This window comes from Seriola aureovittata, chromosome 19, assembly GCF_021018895.1.
Source record: "Seriola aureovittata isolate HTS-2021-v1 ecotype China chromosome 19, ASM2101889v1, whole genome shotgun sequence".
Classification (NCBI taxonomy): domain Eukaryota; kingdom Metazoa; phylum Chordata; class Actinopteri; order Carangiformes; family Carangidae; genus Seriola; species Seriola aureovittata.
Genome location: NC_079382.1, coordinates 19,883,227 through 19,904,943, shown reverse-complemented (window position 1 = coordinate 19,904,943; position 21,717 = coordinate 19,883,227). Strand labels below are relative to the sequence as shown.

At 43.6% G+C, this 21,717-nt stretch overlaps 1 protein-coding gene across 1 annotated transcript in view; it reads right to left on the bottom strand.

The window, feature by feature from the left end:
* enah (ENAH actin regulator) overlaps nucleotides 1–20,078 on the bottom strand; it is a 111,876-nt gene extending 91,798 nt beyond the window's left edge. Inside the window, exon 1 of the mRNA XM_056404553.1 lies at nucleotides 19,689–20,078. Coding sequence (XP_056260528.1) covers nucleotides 19,689–19,693 — 5 coding nt within the window. The 5' untranslated portion in view covers nucleotides 19,694–20,078. The remainder of the gene's footprint in view (nucleotides 1–19,688) is intronic.
* Nucleotides 20,079–21,717: the final 1,639 nt, after the last annotated feature.

Sequence of the window (21,717 nt, the reverse complement as noted above, 5' to 3'; positions counted from 1 at the left end):
TAGGTCTGAGCTCCAGCAGCTCCGTGATATCAATAAGTGTCAGAGACTACAGAGGTCAGAACATAGAGCTGGTGAGCTGGTGAAAAAACGAAGAGAGAGAGAGAGAGAGAGAGAGAGAGAGAGAGAGGGAGGAAGAAGACGCAGATTGATGGCGTAGAGGCAAAGAGAAACCTGGCTGCAGACGGGAGAGGAAGCTGTTTCAGTTTACACGTTGGGCTTTTAGCCGACAGCATTTTTAGCGGCTCAGCAGTACAAGCCTTCATTAATTACCTTGTTAGTCCTGTTTTATAAAAGCTGACTGTTTCGTTTTTTTTTTTCCCATTCCATTCACGCTTTGCAACTTTTGGAAGAAGTGCAACACAAACACTATTATTAATTAAAGCAGCAGCTCTGAAAGTACGAGATGCTGCGACTTAATCGCTCCGTTTTATTAACAAGGTATTTTTTGCTGCTGTGAAGACGCCTCGGGCCTGAGGCTGAAGTCACGCCACGGAAGAGTCTCAGCTTATCATCACCAACGCCGCCCTGTTTTCTGGAAATGTTTTTCAGAGCTGAAATTCACAGGAAAAACCCCTGTGTCATATTAATCCACATGGCAACCAAACTTGAGGAAAATAAGTGAAATATTGATGATTTATTTTTCCTTTTCTTGTATTAAATTATTTATAAATAATAAAAATACAGCTGAAAATGGAACATTTGTGAATATAATTGTATAAGTCGCTGAAAAAAACAAATAAAAAATAATAATTAACAAAAAGCGGATTCCTCTGGGCCTCCATACCTGCTGTGGTTTATGGTGCTGTGACTCGGTCCAGATGAGACCAGACCGAGCCGACACAGTCTGAACCAAAGGTATGAATCACCTGGAGAGTCATCAAGCTGACTGTGTGTGAACGTGTGTGTGTGTGTGTGTGTGTGTGTGTGTGTGTGAGAACATGTGTGTGTGTGTGCATGCATATCTTGTTCCACATTCCTTTATGAAGGCTTGACAGGCAGTGGAAACACACAGTACATGCACCCACACACACACACACACACACACACACACACACACACACACACACACACACACAGTGGTATGATCCATGTGGCGAGATGCAAGAATTACTGTGACTCCACCACAGTGGAAAAATCGACTTCAGCTATCGGCTCACACGAAGATTCATGAGACAACAACTAAATTCTTCTTCCTTTTTCTCTCCTCCTCCTCCTCTCCAGCAGATTCCAGTGAGTCAGTGAGGCCCAGGATGGAAAAGCCACAGCAGCGGTTAGCTGAAACATAATACACCAGCTAGCCACACATCAAACTACTCAAAGGACAGCTCTTACTCTTTTATAAAGGCAATCCCATTAATCGCCGCCACAGTCCCACTTTTTTAAGAAACTAATAATAAGTAATAAGACAGGTTGAACGGAGCTGTCACTGACAGAAAATGTAATAAAAAATTTTTAAAAAACCAAGAAAACTTCACTGCCGTCTTCTGGCAGGAATCCCAGATCCAGGCCGCCACGGAAACCTAATCAGTTCCTGAGATATCCCGCTGACAGACTCTGCACAAACTGATGTGGAAACACAAAGTGGTCAAAGTAAAATTGGCTCCAATTCAAATTGAATCATTCTCGTCTTATTAAATAACTCATAACGGCACATTTACATAAATTGGTTTTTTTTTTTTTTTATAGTATGGTATTAGAGTGAAGAGGATGTTATATAGGTGCTTGGTTGTCAAAATAAAAGCAGTTTTACAGGCTGAATCCTCCCTGCTGGGTGATGCCAGATATATTGGTGAGAATACCGGTAATAAAAACAAACTGGTTATCTTTGAGATGCATCATCACAAAACTGCAATGGCGGCAGTATGGCGGCAGTATCCCCCCCCCCCCCCCCCCCAAGTCTTTGCAAACAGCAGATAAGAGTAAAAGTGTGGTCGCAGTCTTTGTATGTCCTGCTGGTGTTTCTGCAGAGGTCTTTACACTCAGCCAGGAATTTCACAAAGACAACAGGAGCTCAGCAAAAGCATCAGCAGAAGAAACAAAAAAGCCCTGATGAAGCTGCCAGCCCCCCTCCTCCTCCTCCTCCTCACCCTCCTCCTCCTCCTCACCCTCCTCCTCCTCCTCACCTGACTCTCCTCTTTGCTTATGTTTCCTCAACTTGCTGATCATTTTCATGGAAGTCAAGCCCGCAGCCTATAGTCATAAAACCTATCAGACTGAGCAGCATGTTCCCGCCTCTCCTCCCCCTCCAGAGAGAAACACACTGTTTCTGCTTCTGGTGTTGATAAAGTTTCCTTGGACAGATCGCAACGTGAAAAGATGGAAAAAGAGAAGCGGAGTAAAGGGTGGGGGAGGGGGCGTCTTCTGTTAGCACTTTTCTGGAAAGGTCACTTTTAAGTGACGTAAAAACTGACGTTACTCACAAATATTTTAACCGGCATTTCGCTGGAAATCAACTTCAACCGTATCAAGAGAATCCGAACACACGTGGTGATGTCAGCTACAATACCGTGATACTTAAATCGCTTCTCTATCACTCTCATCATTACGTTCACAAGTGGCATTATATCACCGCCGCACAGTGCAGGCGCAGTCCATTAGCCTGGGAATTCTGGAGGTGACTGTGACTTTGACCTTTAACCTGTGTTATTGTTGATGAGAGAGGTCAGAGGGTCGGCTGGAGCAGCGAGGGAATATGGTCACTCAGATAACCACTCTTTACCACTTTGCTGAGCAGAAAAACATCTCAGAGTGAAGAAACGAATCCGACCTTGAGACGGACGGATGGACGACAACAGCAGGAGAACCACGTCAGGTTCCACTTCCCGTCACCAAGACCAGAATCCTTAATACCAGTCCATCGTGGTCAGAAGGTCACAGCCTATCTGAGCAGTGTTGCTGACCATGTGCTTCCCTTTATGACCAGCCTTTATTAACCATCTTCTAACGGCTACTTCCAGCAGGATAACGTCACAAAGCAAAAGTCGTCTCAGACATGACGGCGAGTTCACTGAACTCCAGCGGCCTCCTGAGTCTCCACACCTGAATCCAGCAGAAGATCTTTGGGATGTTGGTGGCAGAGGAACCGCTTATAAATGCTAACAAAAATGCTAACAGCCCTGATCCTGCCTTTTGATTTTATGGGGAACAATTAAGTGCAGAGATGGTAGAGATGGTTCTCAGTGGTAAGATCCAGTTCAGACTCAGACAGAGGAGGGAACAGAAGAGCTGGTGGGACAGCAGTGTTAATATTCAGACAGTGCTACTAAGAATCCAGACCCTTTCAAGTCTGTGTGTGCGTGTGCATGTGTGTGTGTGTGTGTTTCACTTTCCCTTTCAGTCGATGCAAGTGCCGCTGGATTCTCCAGTGGAGATGATGTATTTCAGATAGAGAGCTGCAGCTTTAAGCCCCGGGCAGCGCTGGACCTGCATACTGATAACTCCCAAGTCTGAGCTGAGGAAGTTGGGAGATTTCTTTCAGTCTCCAATAGACACACACACACACAGATATAAACACACTCATAACTGCTGTCAGAGCCCCCGAAAAAAATTGGCCGTGTTTGCTGCGTGAAACAATAGCTACGACCCATCTGTTAGTGTGGGCGTGAGAAAGACAGAGAAAGCTGAGAGAAGCGACTGAGAGGTGAGGTGTGAGAAGGAGGATGGAGGAACAAGATATAAATGAATGAAAAGAGAGAGAGAGAGAGAGAGAACGAGAGAGGAGTGAAAGACAGAGCAGCCGAAAAACGGCGCTCGCTTTGTCAGAGATCTGCTAAAGAGCCGCTAATGCACCTGCCGCCGCTGCACAGCGCACACACAGATTTTAATGAGGAAAAATAACAGGCAAGAAAAACTAAAAAAGGTGGAGTATCAGCGTTAAGCATCCAGATAAGAGTGATTTTCACAGAGTAAAAAGCTGCATCAGCACAGAAAGTGACACTTTAACTGTGAAGAGGCTGCAAGGGAGAGATGGGTGGAGGCTTCACATGCAGCCTCAGAGCGGAGAAACTGAAGTGAAATCAGGCAATTAAAGAAGACAGCTAAAGCCCTGTTCTCACACAAAGAGCCTTTTCAGCCATACTGTGATTTACAACATTAGAAATCGATAGTAAAATGCAGATTTTAACATTTAAAAGCTCATTCATTAAAGCGTTCGCATCAAATGTCCTTCACAATTTGATGGAGATACAAACGGGAAATAGCAGGAGATGGAGAAAGACCGAGAATCAAACAAAACAGGAAGAAGGAGAGAGGGAGCAGGGAGCCGAGGGGGAGAGAGAGAGAGAGAGAGAGAGAGAGACAGAGATAAGCTGTGGAGCTGAAGTGAAGTGTTTCTCTTTATCTGGAGTTGATAACAGCAGACTTGGCTCACACAGTGTGAGAGGCAGGACAGACGCTACTCCACGTCTCTCACACACACACACACACACACACACACACACACACACACACACACACACACACACACGCACACGCACACGCACACACACAGATGGACACTAGGAGGGAATGGTGCATTTTTTGGGGACTATTTTCAGCAGCATTTTTTAACGCACCTGTAGAGCAGAAATGATTCGTCAGTGATTCGTTCGGTTTGTTGACAGAAAAATAAAAAGCATAAAAAGTAGAATATTTCCGTCAGGAAGAGAAAGTACTCAGTTATGGGTATAAATACTGTCTGTAATCAGGATTCATGGGCAAAAGTGTCACTTTTATCAATTTTAAATAATATCTACGACACTATAAATCTATGATCTACTAACTCCCCATGAGCACGATCTCCACCTCTGGACTTGTCACTTGTTTAAGATTAATGTTTTTGATTTATTACTTTAAGTTAGAGCTGCACAATTAATCAAAATATAACTGAAACTGCAATATGGCCAAGTGCGATGCTGCTTGATGAAGGTAAAACGTGTCACAACAATGTGCATTGTTCGCACCATAAGCGTTGTGGTGCTGCAGAGACGCCCCGGCCAACAAATCATATTCTCCAGACGTACCAATGTTTTGTTTGGGACAGGACTCAAAAATCACTTAATCACTTAATATCATTTTCTAATTTATTTCAGTGAAAATTAAATGCAAAAGCATTCACAATATGATAATTTTTTGCATATCCTGCAGCCTCAGTGCCTTATAACTGGTTTGGGCCGATATTCGATCATTTCTAATATTTCATGCCATATGCAATATTTTTCATCATATCGAAAGAAAAAAAAAAAAAAACCCTGCTATAATATTTGGACTGTCATCATCATCCAAAACCTTCTCTATAAAATAAAGTCATTCTAAAATAAAACCTTGCACAGAAGCCACACACAGCCATCACCTCTCACGTCTCACTCCAGCTGACACATGCAAACGACCTGATGAAGGCCGTTACTGTTGCTAAAGTGGCACCAAATGTGTTTTTTATGGGAAAGTACGAACTCTTGACCCTTGACCTGAGCAGAAACAACATACAGAGGGAAGAGAGAGGAGGACAGACAGCTGCTGTGGAAGAGAGGACAGATGGACAAACAGAGCAGCCACCTGTTTTTACTCTTTCACACACACTTACAGCCAGATACTCAGTTTTTCTTCAACCAAATACTGAGCATCTCATCACACTGGTCAACAAATGCTACACACGGATGTACATTCAAAAAGGCAGCATGTTTAAATAGCTGACACACAGAAAAAAGGGCCAGCAGTGAGTATGAGAGGAGGAAGAGAGCATCCAGCCTGGACTGGATCCCCCAGCCCCCACCAAACACACACACACACACACACACACCACACACACACACACACACACACACACACACACACACACACACACACACACACACACACACACACACACACACACACACACAAGCTAGCTGGCAGGGTAGGGTATTGGGCATTAGGTTGGCAGAAGCATAACAGGCTGCCACATAAGCCTCTTCTAGTTTTTACTACCAGTGACATCTGCTGCCTGAGGTTACGTATGCGGATACAGCACAGCGCTAAGAGCAACACTGGGAATATGACGTGCACAAATATGATACAGTCATAGAGGAGAAACTGGAAAACTAAATTGGATTTGAATAATAGAGGTCATTTTATTCATTCAGTACAAATCATTAAAAAAAAGAACTGACAGCTTCTTGTTTTACAAGGCTGTGGTCAACACGGTCAATATGAGACCGAACCACTTGGGAGGAACTGTGCCAAAGTACAGCTTTATGGCGGTGAGGGAGGGTTGTTATTTTGGTAACACCTATGGTACTTTTATAGGTTGTTGACTTTGCCACAGTTGTTGCTGCTTAAATAATAAATGAGAGCCATCAAGAGGCTCAGATATCATGTCTTTTAGCACCTAGTATGAGTCAAACCTCAAAAATGCTGGATCCTATATTTCCCATAATGCAATTTTAGAGTATCTGGACTGTCACAATCACAGTCAGTCCACAGAGAAATGCACGCAGCCTGTATTCAGAAACTGAGCCTTAAAACGAGCAGTCAGGACTTCTGTAACTTTGTGATGTCACAACAAAGCAGTCACCACTCTCAGCCATGCCCCAAGCCCCGCCCACCTGGACAAACCATCCAATCTTTGCAGGATTTGGTTTCTCTCAGTGTTTTACCTGAAACCTGTTGTATTTTTATTAGATCGCTCAGAGAAGAGATGTAAAACTACATTGAGATGGTTTTTGGTTCTTAAAACTACAAATGTCTTCTTATGGATCAACTTCAAATAAAACACAGGAAGTGTAAAATATGGGACTTGAAGTGTGCACATGCAGCTGTAAGGAAACAGTATTAGTCTGGGACTCTTATCAGCAGACAAAAACACTTTACCTTCTTACTGAAATGTCCCAGAGAAAGACACTGTACCCACACCAGGTGCAGAGCTGCAGCTCAGTACCATGACCCTGGGCTCAAATATCAGTGACAGTGGGAGTCTAAAACCACATGCTGGTGCCCGCACTGAATGCTGGTATATCTTAAAATACAGCAGAGTGAGGTGAGGCTGTGCAGCGGAAAGCAGGCCGGTGAAGATCTGTCCCAGCTGTGGTAAAACAGATTGATGTCTAGTCGAGGTCTCACCCCTCTAATCCCATCTGACTGTCATCTTAACCCGCCTCATGCTGGCTTTTTACAAAACGAGCCAATAGTCCAGGTGTACACACACACAAACATGTACACAAACACTAACAGCATGTAGGCGCTGATGTGTAAACACTGATAAACATGCCTTAATAAGACTTAAGCTTCTGGATAAAATAAGGGGAGAATGAGAGCATTCCTGTCAGTCAAAAAGTAATCCCGGTTATTCGACAATCCACTTGCCTTAATATCCAAGTACACAGCCCTCTGTTATGTGAGCAAAACAAATGATTTTGGGATCAGACACAGAGGTTAAAAAAAACAATCAAGTCCTGTGGGTTCCTGTAGTGCTGGACTCCTTGATGTCCAGTGGAGAGAACAGTAATCTAGTATAATCTGTCAAACGTCCACTGTGAAGATTACTGTCTGACCTCCTCCCGCCTACGCCCAGGAGACGAGGTTAGCTAGCCAGCTATTGTTTGTTAGACCAGTCAGTAACGTAGCGGATTGAAACGTTAGCATCAGAGCATCTCCTCCCATTCATTCTGCAGCTCAGCAGACAACAGTGAGGTGGTGGATTGAGTCTGTTGGGTATTGTTGACTTCACGCTATGTTGTTAGCTAGCTGGTGAGACACAAAGCTAGAAAGTAAATAAACAATGTTCCTGTGTTTTTCCCTCCTTTGACAGCTATCGTGTCTCTCAAGCTTATCGCACTCATTTGCTATATTAGCTAGCTAGCTAACCACGTAGCTAGACGACATGTCTCAACTTCCTCCCACTGTACCGTCGTCCATCTTTATATACAGTCTATGGTAGCTACTTTGATAGCTCGTCAGAAGAGTGGAAGCTGATGTGTGAGGATCTTAGCCCATTCTGCCAATACGTTCTTCCTATACTGTTACTGTTCATCTCTTAACTCCGCAGCACAACAAGTTTCCTCCTACATGGTGCAAAAGAAAAAAGACGAAGGCCCAGACATGCAGTTGGGGTAGAACCTAAAGGAGAGGATAACAACAGCACCTGTCCAGAGTAATTACAACACCAAAAGTCTCCTGGTCAGGCTGACAGCTAACGTACGTCCACAACTGTCTGTGTGTTCTCAAGTGGCAACAGGTGATGAGCAGGCTGCCTCTGAACGGCAGCTGTGTGGCTGTCAGGGGAGAAAGCGTGTGACCACAGACCTCTGAAAGTTTAATAAGTGTCTCCTTTTAGAGATGAGGGGCAGCTTCTAGAAGAAAAGAGGATTTGCAGAGGTCACCCAGCCCGGCTGGCTGTCCGGTACTGTACGCTCTGTTTGTTCTGGACAACCATGTGGGTCTGGTGTTAGATCAAAGCCAGCTGACTGGTGGATGGAAGAACAGGCTTTTCCAGAGATTTCCCTCATCCTGCAAGGTGTTTTTGTTGTTTTTCACACCTGACCCATTTACAGCAAATGCACATGTAAAGAATGAAATCATGCTAAGAATTACAATTACCATGAGCAATGCAATCATGGTTATATATTTTGTATAATGTGCCAACATTTCAGCACCTGTTTCCACCCTCTGTCTTTAGCTCCGGCCTCCCTCCAGAAAAGCCCCGTCTGCTCTGAAAGATGGTGGCACCAAACGACAGGACAGTAGCATGTACATCATTCGTTTCGCCATCAAATCAGCATAAAAAGAACAACTAATAATTTCGACTGCTACATCACAAAGCCTAATCTGTAAAGAAATTGCATCTGACAATGAAGTAAACACAGAGCTGCTGTGAGCTGGCTGCAAACTGCGGCCTTACCCAGCCAACATGAATTATTCAGCAGCACGGGGTGCTGTTCTCACGCCGCAACAGAGACCTGGAGCGTGCCTCGTTTTGACAATACATAATTAGAAAACCATTTCCTAGAATCGCTACCAACCCTGAATGAAGAGGGACTTGATGTGTGTGTGTGATGTGCACTTGTGTCATGTGGCAGTTCACAGCAGGTTTGTCGAATTTGATTCGAAATTCGAAGATGAATTCGAATGTGGGAGAAAAATAAATATCTGAACTGAAACAAATGGATTGTGTTTGAATTAGTTTGAACAACTTAAGTGCCAGTTTGAATTTGTTCCAGCCCCTAGTTGTCATACTACCTATATTCAAAATGAAGCTTAGCTCAAATTAACTATTTATTCTCTTCAATTAAGTCGAACCTAAAATTATCAGTGTCAAGATTCCTGCAACTCATTATTTCCTGTGTTGAAAGCAGAAGCAGCTTGAGCTTGTTTGAGTCAGTTGAGTATGGAGTCTCCCAGGGATTATACTCGACTTAAAACATGCAATTACTCTTTTGCACTATTTTAATCCAAGGTTTAGCCATGCAGATGCAGCCATGTGAACGCAGCTGATGTTAGCAAAGAGCGCGGTTATATATGTCCATAACTTTGGTTAATAATAAAGCAACACAACCTGGTTCAGGACTGACTGCAGCCTCCAGAAGGTGAGTATTTCTCTAGTCATTATTATTGGACTATGCAATGGATAGCATGCCTTTTATTTTGTATTGCTTCAGTCATTCCAGTCTGTAAGTGATCTTTTTTTTATATATATATAAGATACTCAAGCAAGTTATTGTTCTATCTATGTGTTTATGGGGAACAACAGAGGGTGATATTTGCAGGGAACTGAAGCAGCTGAACGAGCAGCAGGATCAGAGAGCTGCGTTCTCCTCTGTCTGACATTCGTCCTCGTTCTGAAGTATCCTTCCAAACTTTTCAAACCCCTGACACTTAAACACAGAGACTAAAGCTAAACCAAAAGTACATCAGCCCAGGGGTAGATCATCAAACATGGCTGCTGGCTGCACATCATTCAGCTGAATTAAGTATTTAAAGAGCAAAGTCTGGAAGTTTTAACCACTTTTTGTGAACACATTTATACCAGATATGATACAAAAATACATTTGTTTTAAATAAACTGTGCCCCCCCCCCCGTTTGGAAAAGGAAGTGTGGAAAAGGGATTGTGGTGCTCCAAACATCATTTGCAAGGTTAAACGAGTTCCTGTTTGACGCTAAAGAAGAGCGAAGGGTAAAGTGTCCTCTCTGGCAGGCCTGGGTCCACCCTCCCCCCCTCCCCCCTCAGTCCAGCCTGTTGAGCTCAGCTGACCGCGGGGAGTTCATGTGTCGGATGATTCTCTCTCCCACTGCACAGCCATTGTCCAGGGGAACAAAGATGGAGAGGTTTGTCCGGGGCTGCTTCATTATGGAGGCCAAATGAGGCCTGACTGCTATGGCTCACAACTTGCTCTTTACACTCCTCCCTCCCATCCACTCCTGCCTTCCTTCCTCCATCTTCCTGGAACTGCAATTCTTACCTCTCCTCTCCTCTGCGCTCATTCGAGACGTAGCAAGGCTACAACTGGCTGAAAAAGGAGTGAATTTGGCGGCATTGTTGTGTTGCCGGACGACCACTTCTGATGACAGAAGAATGTGTGTGTGTGTGTGTGTGTGTGTGTGTATGTGTGGGAGAAGAGAGGGGGGTGTTATTTCCATGCACGGCCTGACCTTTGTAACAATTACAATCCTAAATAGCAGGTAATTTAAAGAGGAGAGAAGCTAATTATTCACTTAATAGCATTTTTTTTTACCAACAAAAGGCTAAAGATAGTGATGATCAGCAGGGGGCTGAGTGGAGCTCTTCTGATGCTGCACTCTGAATAAATAAGGCATCACCTAATTAGCTTTATTCCACATTTTAAAAGGTCTCATATTGTCGAAAGTGATAATTCCATGTCTTTGTGGATCATAGATCAGGTCTAAGTTCTATATTAATACTGTGAAAGTATCAAAGCCTCAGTCCACAGAGAAATGCACACAGCCTGTATTCAGAAACTGAGCCTTAAAACCAGCCGTCAGGACTTCTGTAACTTTGTGATGTCTCTACAAAGCAGTCACCAAGCCCCGCCCACCTGGACCCACCATCCAAGCCTTGCATGATTTGGTTACTCTGAGTGTTTTACCTGAAATCTGCAAAATTTAATTGGACCACTCAGAAAACAGTCAGCCAATCAGAAGAGAGGTTCAGAGGCTCCTCTCTTCTGATTGGCTCACCAACCAGCTCCAGAGAGAAGCCTGAGAGAAGAGATGTAAAACTACATTGACATGGTTATTGGTTCTTAAAACCACAAATATATCTTCTTATGGATCCACAAAAGTGTAAAATATGGACCTTTAAGTGTTTGTTACTTTAGAGTGAAACTCTTCATATGAGCAAAGATGGATCCTGCTGTAATCTACAGTGTTTCCTTCAACAATAAGACCATAACAACTCATCATGGCTTGGCCCAAACTGTCTGTGTCTCACTGACAATCCAACCTTGACGCTGTGTTTGAGCGGCTGTTGTGAGGTGAGTGAGGAGTCTCTCTCTCTCTTGCTCTCTTTTTCATTTGTTACACAACTGCAGCACCAAGTGCAACACTGTGAATGTCGTCCTGGACTGACCGTCTGAAAACATGCACTGTTATTCCTGTTTTTGTTTTTGTTCAGTTATCTTGCGTCTCCCCCTTCTATGTTACAGCCAGTTCTTCACTCTGCCTTTCACTGAGGCTGTGAGGAGCGACTATAATTTGATTTCCAACACGGTTGCGCAGCACGTCTGGAGAAGTAGTTCGGAGAGAACATAAACTGGCCCTAAGCTTGTAATGCATGTACAGTAATGTGATTATTTTTTGCAGTAACAAGTAGTGCAAGGGATTACAACCTGAAATTCAATAAGTCCGGAGTTATCTCAGTCACACGCTGTGTCTTCTTAGACGACTCGCTAACATTAGCCACTGGTGAGCCTACAGAATCAAGCGTCACCAGGGCTAACGTTGAGCTATCTAAGGTTTTCCTGTTTCCAAGTACAGAAAGAAAGACGTGGGTGTGTACAGTTATTCAAAGTGGACAGCTGAGTAAGAAGAGTAAAACATGTAGCGCAGTGAATCACTGATGCCCAACACTGTTCATCAGCTGCAGTGAATCTCACATGTGACGCCAGGTCTGACACACAAACACACATTAAAGAGAAAGATAAGACTCCTTCCCTGTTCTTTGGTCCAAGACTGTAAATTACGAGCTGTAAAGGGAGTCGAAGGAGGAACGTTATCAGTTCACGGAGCAGTGTTCATGTAGAAGTGATGACTAGAGGAAAAAAAAAAACAATACAACTTCCCATTTGTCTCTCATCAGTTTAAAGTGCTGAGAGACAAATGGGAAGTTGCATTAACTGTTTCTTTATGAAGTGACAGGATCGCTACGACGTGAATGAAAGAGAGAAATATCTTTTTATGCACGTAGGTCAAAAAGTGAATCTGTAATGTTTTAATGCATAAATACACACACACACACACACACAATGCATCACCAGGACGACAGAAAACTATGCTTATTATAAAGATTTGTAGTCAATTATCCGAACTTTGTATACACTGCCAAACGTGCGTGTGCGGCATCTGTGCAGTGACCTGACCGAAGGTTAAAAGGTCAAAAATAATCCCTTAAACAAGCCGAACCCTCCTCAGTGTGTTCACCTCTCCGCTCCTTAAAGAACGAATACAATGTTTAAGGGTTAGAAATCCATTGTAATCTATTTCCTGACTGAGACTGAGCAGCCGAACTACAGAGAGAGAAAATGTGAAATTCACTGCTGCCATTTTCCCATCGATCTTAGCTGCCGCACCCGTCTGCTCGGTGCCTCAGCCACGTCCACAGCTCCTACAGCATCATGTCCTGTGTCTTTGCTGATTATTCATAAAAGCAAACTCTTATATCACAGAGAATGTAAATTATTTGTTATTAATTAGCTGCATATGAATGTAATTCATGACAGAGAGGGCTGATGTTGACAGATGTATAGGATGTATTCTTGTCAGTGCTCTCAACCTGACAGCACACACACACACACACACACACACACACACACACACCGCAGGGCGATGTATCCTCGTCAGTGACTAATGCTTGAGAGCCGACCCTGCCCCAGGTGCAGACACCGCTCTACAGGTTCACACCATTCATCCTCCTCAATCCCAGAGAGTGATGTCAGTGGCAGGAGCGCCACAAACCCACAGCACGGCGAGGAAACGCCTCACAGGGTTAAACACACACAACCGTCAGTCCCGTCAATCAACACACACTGACAGAAACATTTTCGCATCAGTGCTGCAGTCTGTGACCTCTCCAAGTGCGCACTGATATTGCTCCTCATACATCATACATTAGCAACACTTGGAGTGTAGTTGCGTGTTTTATTGGGTTGTTGTTGTGCAGTTTTAACAGGTGCTTGACAGTTTATGTGTGAAAAGTGAAATACAAGTGTCAGTGTTATGCTGCTGCTCTTCTGTTGCAGGGAGGAAGAGAAATGTGACTGCAGGCTGAGGAAAAGTACGTCTTTATAGCACACAATTACTTCTTATATGACAGTATTCCCGCCAGTATTCACTGCATGACTTCTTTTATCAATAACTCTTGAAACAGCTGTTTAATTATTACTAAACAGATGTCAATCAATGTCTTCACCGAAAAAGACAATGAGGCCAATAAGCCTCATTCCAGCCAGTGGAGATATGATCAACGATCAATGAGTTCTATTCATTCATATTCTAGTCAGTAAAGCTCAAAGATGGAAAAGCCGTGAAAACACTGATTTCAGTAGGAGGAAGGAGGAGGATTATGGGTAATGCAGACAAGAGATGATGATGACAGATATATATGAAATCTTATCCTCTTGGGTTAAATTAACACACGCTCAGTGCAAAAATAACCTTGCCCTCTAAATATTAATGATTTAAATAAACCCCCCCCCAATGGAGTTGTGGAAACACAACTCCATTGTGCTGTTTTTGAGTTTGATTGAGTTTGGTGTCTTGAAGTAAAAAAAACATTGTTCATAATGTTGAGCATTTATATTTTAAGAAAAAGCATGAATCACAAGCACATGACAAATCTAAATACGGACGAGGACTCGACCCAGAAGTCAAATATTCAGCCTGAGCCGGTGACTCAGATTTGACTTGGATAATGATGCTTTCAGGACAAATCAGTGCGGGGAAAGCGACCGTCAGGCCACGCTAACAGGTCTGTTAGAGCCGCTGAGCAAAGAATGAATTCTGGGAAGAAAATGTGACTCATAACCTCAACAAAGTTGGACGGGAAATGCTCTGTGATGATGATGATGACGAGCACCACCCATAGTGACACATATGTTTACTGGTTAAAAATGCATTGTAGGTGCATTATTTGCAAACAGCTCCCAAACAAAGAAAACAAAATATACCATCTGAGAGAGAAACAGAAGGTGATTTCTCAGCCTGGTCTGTAATGTTTTCAGGGTCAAAGGTCATCAGCTGAGGATTGTGGTAATAATGTGTGAAACTGTGAGTGTGCGCAGGTTAAAAAAGCTAATTCACAGCACAGAAACGAAGCTGAAATACCCTTTTATATTTAAATATTGCGACCACATGTGACTTGCACCATGTTCGCAGCTCGTGGCTGCACCCAAGAGCCGAAGGTGACGTCTTTCACTGTGGTGACCTGAGCATGTGTGACTTTATATCTGCAAACAGTCGATCAAAATCCGACGCGAGAAGTGAGGGATGACGCTCGTCTGGGAACGGATGGTAGAGAAAAAGAAATCCTGGCTCTTTTTGGAGCAGACAGAAGGGGAGGGGGAACAAGAGAGGGAGAGAGAGAGAGAGTGTGATTAAGGATGGATTGGCAAAGAGAAGCTGCAGAGGGAGGAGAGAAGGAGCGAGAGAGATAAGGGGGGGGGGGGTGCAAGGAGCAGATGGTGGCAAGGTGCCAGCCGCGATCCAAATCTCCCACCCAAAAAAAAAACTTCAAAGAAAATCACTGGAGCACAATAACTTCATTCTCCCATTCACGTGCACTTAGCATTTTATAGCTGGATCTCCCCTCTGGAAACAGTCAGAGCTGCAGAGAAACAGACAGTTTGGTTGGAGGGAGAGGAGACATTGTACGAGTTTGGCTTGAACAGTTCAACTGAGGCTCTTCCAGCTGATTAGTCAGTTTTAATGATTTCTATCTGGCATTTTATATGAATTATTCAATATTACAGTCGAGTCTCCGCCATAAGAGAAATATAAAGTCACATCGATGGCTGTGCATGGATTAACAGCGGATCTGGAGGGAAACTTTGGATTAGTCTCTGCACTTGGACCGGGACAATAACAGAGAAGAGGCGACTGAAGAGATTTATAAACTTAACAAAAATGCATTTGGCATCAAAAGACCTTTTTTTTTTTTTCCCCTCCAGTGCGGACGCCCTGGAAACATTTTTCCAAGTCTCCTCGACTAAAATCATGATCAGTTTGCCGCAGGGCTGAAAAATGAAGCCAACGAGGAAGTGTTGAAAACTGCACTTCTCCGAATGGCCACTTGAGGCTGAAAGTGAGTGAATCCCACGTCAAATTCACAGCAGGAATAAACATGTTTACAGCCGCGTACAAAAACTTAATTTCCTTCGGAGGCTGCATGACCCAAGTTGAAAAAAAAAAACAAAAAAAGTTACGCGTTGTCAAGGTTGCGAGGCCAAAACCGTCTCACGCCGGTCCGGTTTACGAAGGGCCACACCTTCGCAGGCCCCTGAATCAGGACACAGCTCATTGTCTGATGAGATCCACACGTCTTTAGGGGATAGATTTAGTTCCACAACAGGACAGACACAAACAAAGTGCTGTTGTTGAGGGAATCTGAGGCCCTGGGAGTTTCCAACAACAACTATGATATTGACATTAACTGAGATTTAGGTTGGTGTGTTTGTCTGATAATGAAGTCATACGTCTTATAACGATATTACAGCTCCGTGATCTATTAGCCTATTTATCAGCTCTCCTCTCACTGTGTCTGTGTATCTCTCTCTCTCTTTCTCTCTCTCTCTTTCTCTGTCTAGACTCAATAAAACTCCAGCAGTGACTGTGGCTTAAGCTTTTTAAATCAATGTACATGACAAGTGTATTCACATCTCAAATTAAACTCAGCCTGACCTCATTAATAGCTCATTTGGATGGGACAACATACAGTAAGTAGCCACAGTCCATAAACTCCAGAGTCTGAGGCTGTTTTCCTTCCACTGCTGAGGTTAGATAGATTTAAAAAATAAAAAGTTCCCGGCCTCAGCTCCTGTCATTCATGCGTGGTGTGAACCTGCTGCGACCGGGAGGCATGAGGCCTTTCAGCGATTGTCAAGGCTCGTTACCATGACACTTCACAGCCCCGTCGCTCCGACGACGCGGCTTATCAAGCGGCCGGAGATAAGCTGACATCAGTGTTACATGTGGGCCTGACACGACGCAGGGAAACAAACAGACCACCATTATATATATGAAATCTTATCCTCACGGGTTAGGAATGTGCCCCGGCCAGGTATCTGTGACCTTAACAGACGGGTTAAACCCACCACCAAGTCTGTTTATAAAACCAGCTGCTCTTGTTGCCGTGGTTCACAGTATGGTCAAATGGTTCTTTACTACTGGAGCACATGATTTTGGTTTTGGACTTTTTAAATCAATAAAGAAAATAATCATTATCTGCAGCCCTGAAACCATTAAAGTAAAGTTTAACCTTGTCAACATCCATATGGTGTTTTCTATGTAACACAAGACACATGATGAGTGAGACAATCAGTCAACACCATGACAGTGTGTTTCCTCCTTGAACTGCTGTGAACTGATGACAGTCTCATGACAACAGATTCAGACAGCCAGGGTTTCGTACGTCACGAACCTAAGGAACCAATCCTGTCGACTTGTGGGGACAGGGGGCGGGGCTAAATACACCTGAAACCTTGTCAGTCTCTGATGTTTCCTCCTCTAAGCGTCTGGATACTCTCTGCTCTCTACCCTGTCAACCTGTTTTGTTTTTTTTTTCATTTCAACAAGACGAGAGGAACTTAAAGGTCGTGTTAGTAAGGCTCGGTCGAAAACATTTTCTGATTCAAATCAATCCTCAATCGAATAATCCGATATCAATTCATAAAATCCCGAGACCAATCTTTAATATTTCGCCTTTTACAGTCTCCTGTGGATGTGTGAAGCTGTAACCTCATTAGTCTCCCGTGACCAGCCAGCTCACACAACTAAATCTGCTCCGAAGGCAAATGTGTAGGCTGCATTTCAGAGTTTGAAAACTGTGAAGACGAGAGAAAAGCTGGACAAAAGGAAAATCCATACGGAAAGATGTGCGAGAAGAAGCCGACAGAAGAAGAAGCCGTCGGTACACACTGCAGCCGGTCTGGAAGTGTGTGTCTTGTTAAATTAAGAAGTGCATTAATGTAACTGTTAACATTTCTATTTTTTTTTTTATAGAAAGCAGCAGGTTAGAGGAACAGTTACCAGCATCGGCTCTCTGAGGAACTGGTGTTGTAACTAAAATAACTGAATCATACGAATCAGGACCTTGTGAATCGATTCAGGAAATCAGAGGCGACACCAAGAATTAAGTATTGCATCTGCTCCCTCCCCTCCAGCTTCACATCAACTTTCACTGCTGCTGACCGTGAAACGTTCATGCACGACAAAAATCTCTCAGCCTTCAACCTTCAGTTACTGGAAATGAGTCTGCTTCTGGTGCCAAGTCGAATGACCAGATAACACCAATCTCCTCCTCTATGTCCTGAATAGCCGGTGGCCCATTAACTGAGGCCTGGGACACACGACCGCACAACCGAACGGCACACAAACACACTGCCACAAGTGTCCTGCGTGAGTCAGCTCCAAACAGCTGAGGCCACCACACACACACACACACACACACACACACACACACACACACACACCTGTTACACCCCACAAACACACTGATACACCCCCTCCGGACACACATTTCTCCCTTTGAATAAAACTGGTCTGACCATGTTCAGTTTCAGTCTGAGGAGAGATCAGCTCCAAAACACATCAGGCTCCAAACAGCTGACGAGAGAGAGTTGTTAATAAGTACGAGAGAAGAAGAGGGGGAAGAAATGAGAGAGAGATGAAGGAGTTAGCGGTTTCCATTCTGGGACACGGACCCTAACATGCGAAATCTCTGAAACAAACAAAGCTATTGTTAAAATGCAGTTTGGCCTACAGAGAGATTCCAACAGCTGGATTCAATTAGGGGCTTTCTTAAAGGGGGCCGGCCCCATCCACGCTGCGTGTCTCACTTCTTAACACACAAAGTTAGATCATGGATAGAGAAAAAAATAAATAAAAATCAAGGTCACACAGCTCTTTTGACATCTGAACTTTCTCGCAGAAGGAAGTATCTGCCATGTCCAACAGATTCCAGTTAAAGTCACGCTCATCAGCAGCCCCGGGCGTTTTTTTTTTTTTTTTTTTTTAAAGGACACATTCCTGAGGGGAAGGAAATTCTACATGAAGTAACAAAAACTGATTCAAGTGATTTACTCTGGCAGCAGTCGAGCACGCCGTCCTCACTGAACAAGGCCAGTCCAGGACCTTGACACTTAGGTGGTAACATAGCAGCGAGGGTTTTTTTTCGCAAATGTGAGGCTGCCAGAGACGATTTAGGGACTCCAAGCTGCGTGCAGCAATAATGCTACAGGAGATTTAGTATCTTTGAAAGTGAAATACACTAACAACGTTTGATGCAACTCACTCAGAGGAGAATAAACTGGAATCTTCAGCCCGGCACAAACACACACACCCTTCAGTATTGATCAATGCTGACTGTCTTTTAAGTACACACAGCTTGGGGTCATTCTGGCCCTTCATGAGAGAGCCAACATCATGTTCAGTGAGGAAACAATGACTCCATGCATGTTACACAACAGCCACACATGCATCGCCTCACAACTGCACATCTGATCCCACATAAGAGCAGCAAGACTCTAGACTGGGTGTCACATGGGTGCAGCCTATACCTGCCACCTTTGACATGTGTCATGAAGTCTGCAGGAGTGTGTGGTGTGTCATCTCATTTGCACCAGCACAGGCTTGGGGTCTGCTGTGTGTGTTTATGGGCAAAGAGACATTCATGGGTATTTGCCAGTCATCCTCCAATGCCCCTAAAGCAGCAGATAGAAAAGAGAAGCAGCGATATGCACATACACACACACACACACACACACAAAAGGTCGTGGTGAATGCATGATGTGTGTGCGTGTGTGTGTGTGTGCGTGTGTGCGTGTGTGTGACAATTATAATGTGGCATCAAACAAATGCAACCCCATCACCAGCGCTGGAAGATAATCCCTCTTATGCAGCGTGGAAGTAGCAGCAGCAGCAGCAGCGCCATTCCAAACCCCATGCACGTCCACAAATGCAGCACCAAAGTCAGTGTAACGTCGGCGGCTTGTCGGCGTTACAGAGCTGACATTATGCAGACTGTTTTAATAAGGCTAACGTGGCACTGCAGGCACACGTTCATTTCTTCAATAGGAGCTGCACAATATTGAACCAGCGTTGCTGTCTGTCACGTTTCAAAGCAACATGAGCTGATTGCTCTGTTGTGTGTGTTTTTTTTTCTCTCTCTGCTGCCTCAAGTCCTGACTTTGATCATGTCATCGCCCCCTGCCCGGTCACTTTCTCTAATAATAGTCCATATTTAAAAAAAAAAAAAAAAAAAAAAGAAAGACATTTAAGAGCTTCTTACCTCATGACGCAAGTGCTGTCAGGCCAAATATATCACAGACTGGGTATCGACAACGGGAGACTTGTTTTTTGTAGTTTTCACAAAAAGTTCACCGCTCGGTTCAAGGCTACAGGCGACCAGATGAATGGGGGCTATGGAGAGGTTTCACAGTTTGCAGGCTATCCGGTAAAAGTACTACAAAAACAAAAAAAAGAAAAGAAAAAAGAAAATAGGAATTGAAAAAAAAAAGAAGAAACAGTCCGATCCTACATGATCTAGAGCATCGCGGCTCCGCTGGTGGCGAAGAGTCACTGGGAGGGAAAGTGGACAACAGCGGCGTTTTCTCCGGGCTTTTTCTAAAGCACTTGTGTCGGTGAGATGCGGCTCTGTGCCGCTCGGATACCGGTCTGCTGCCGCTGCCTGCTGGCTGCTGTGCGTGCTGCGTTCACGGTCGCACTGTGAGATCCTACACTGAAGATCCGCAGTCACCAAAAAAAACAACAAAAAAAAAACAAACAAACACTGGAAACACTTTCTAATTTAGCTAAACGGCTAACTTAGCTAGCTAGATGTTAATAGAAGAAAGAACGAGTATCTGGTTGTATACTTTAGACAAATCTCACACATTGAAGCGATGGAAGGATTATTATTATTATTATTATTAGTTGGTCAGCATGATGCATCTTATTAAATGTAATTTACTTGCTCAAAACTACTTGAAAACACGAGAAATTTTATTTGAAGCTTAGTTTCCTGTTGCATGTCATTGTAGCCTAGAATACAGATGATAACACATTGTCCCCGGTTGTGAGGGTAATTTATTAGACGGAGGCAGTATTAAGCTAGTTCTGTTTTTTACTGTCCTTTACCTAAAACCTACACCTGTAAACTTGGGTATAGCCTATAACAGCCTTTAAGAAACCAGCTTGTTGCCTCTGTCGTGCGCGTTGTATTAAAACGATTGGATTTCTAACTGGACGTGAAGGCAGCAGTGACGCAACTTGTGGGACGTAGCACGTACAGGTTGCCCCTGACAACTGAGTTGGATCTCTCTAGCTGTGTGTTTCTGTCTGAGATGATGAGCTGGGACCAAAGTGGCCGGCAAATATTGAAAAAACAGTATGTTAAATGTAGATATGAACCATTAACGATATTAACAACATCTTGTGATGTGATCACATCAGCTGTGACATTTTGACAATACATAAGGTCTCTATAAACTCTGTTACAGATTAGATAGAGTTTGATGTGAACAGTGTGGATTAAAATTTTGCTATCATGCCAAAAAAAACCTCAGCAAATCTGTAAAGTATAAAGCTGTTGCCCGAGGTCACCTGAGGTTCATGTCAGTAGTTGCATTTTAAATGAGGAAAGTTTATCCATTTTCCACGTCATGAACATCAACAATATGGCCACTTTTTCATTGTTATTCTTCCTATGTCTTAATAATGATGATGAGATAAAAATAGCTTCAACCACAACCTCAAACACAACCTTAAATAAGTCAATACCAATAAACATACAAAAAGGAATGTGCCTGATTTATACTAAATTGTTTGCATTTCTTGGTCTATCTATTTTCAGTGACTTCATCTATACGTGACATTTTTCGCTTTTAAATCATTAAAGAAGTGTGGGAAATGTCATGACTCAAACGCACAGCTAAGTGACACCAAAGAAAAGTTCAAACACATCACCCTTATTAAAAGGTAGCGCAGGGAAGAGCAGGTATGGGTTAGGCAAAAGGTTGTAGTCAGCAGGCAGGCAGTGGTCAGTAACAAGCTGGCAGGATCACCAGGCAACAAGGCAGCAGACAAAAGGCAAAGTACAAAAACATGCATGAGGTCAGAGGCAGTCAGGGAAAAACAAGTGTGTATAAAATGGCTGGAAAGCTGCAGCTGAGATGGGACATAACTAAATGAAGTGTGGCAAGGTCACAAGACAGAGAGGTCACACTGTATTATCTGTCAAATAAAGCCAACTGCTGCAACAACTGACCGTGACAGGAGCATTTATGAAGACCACAGTTCAAACAAAAAATACTGGAAAC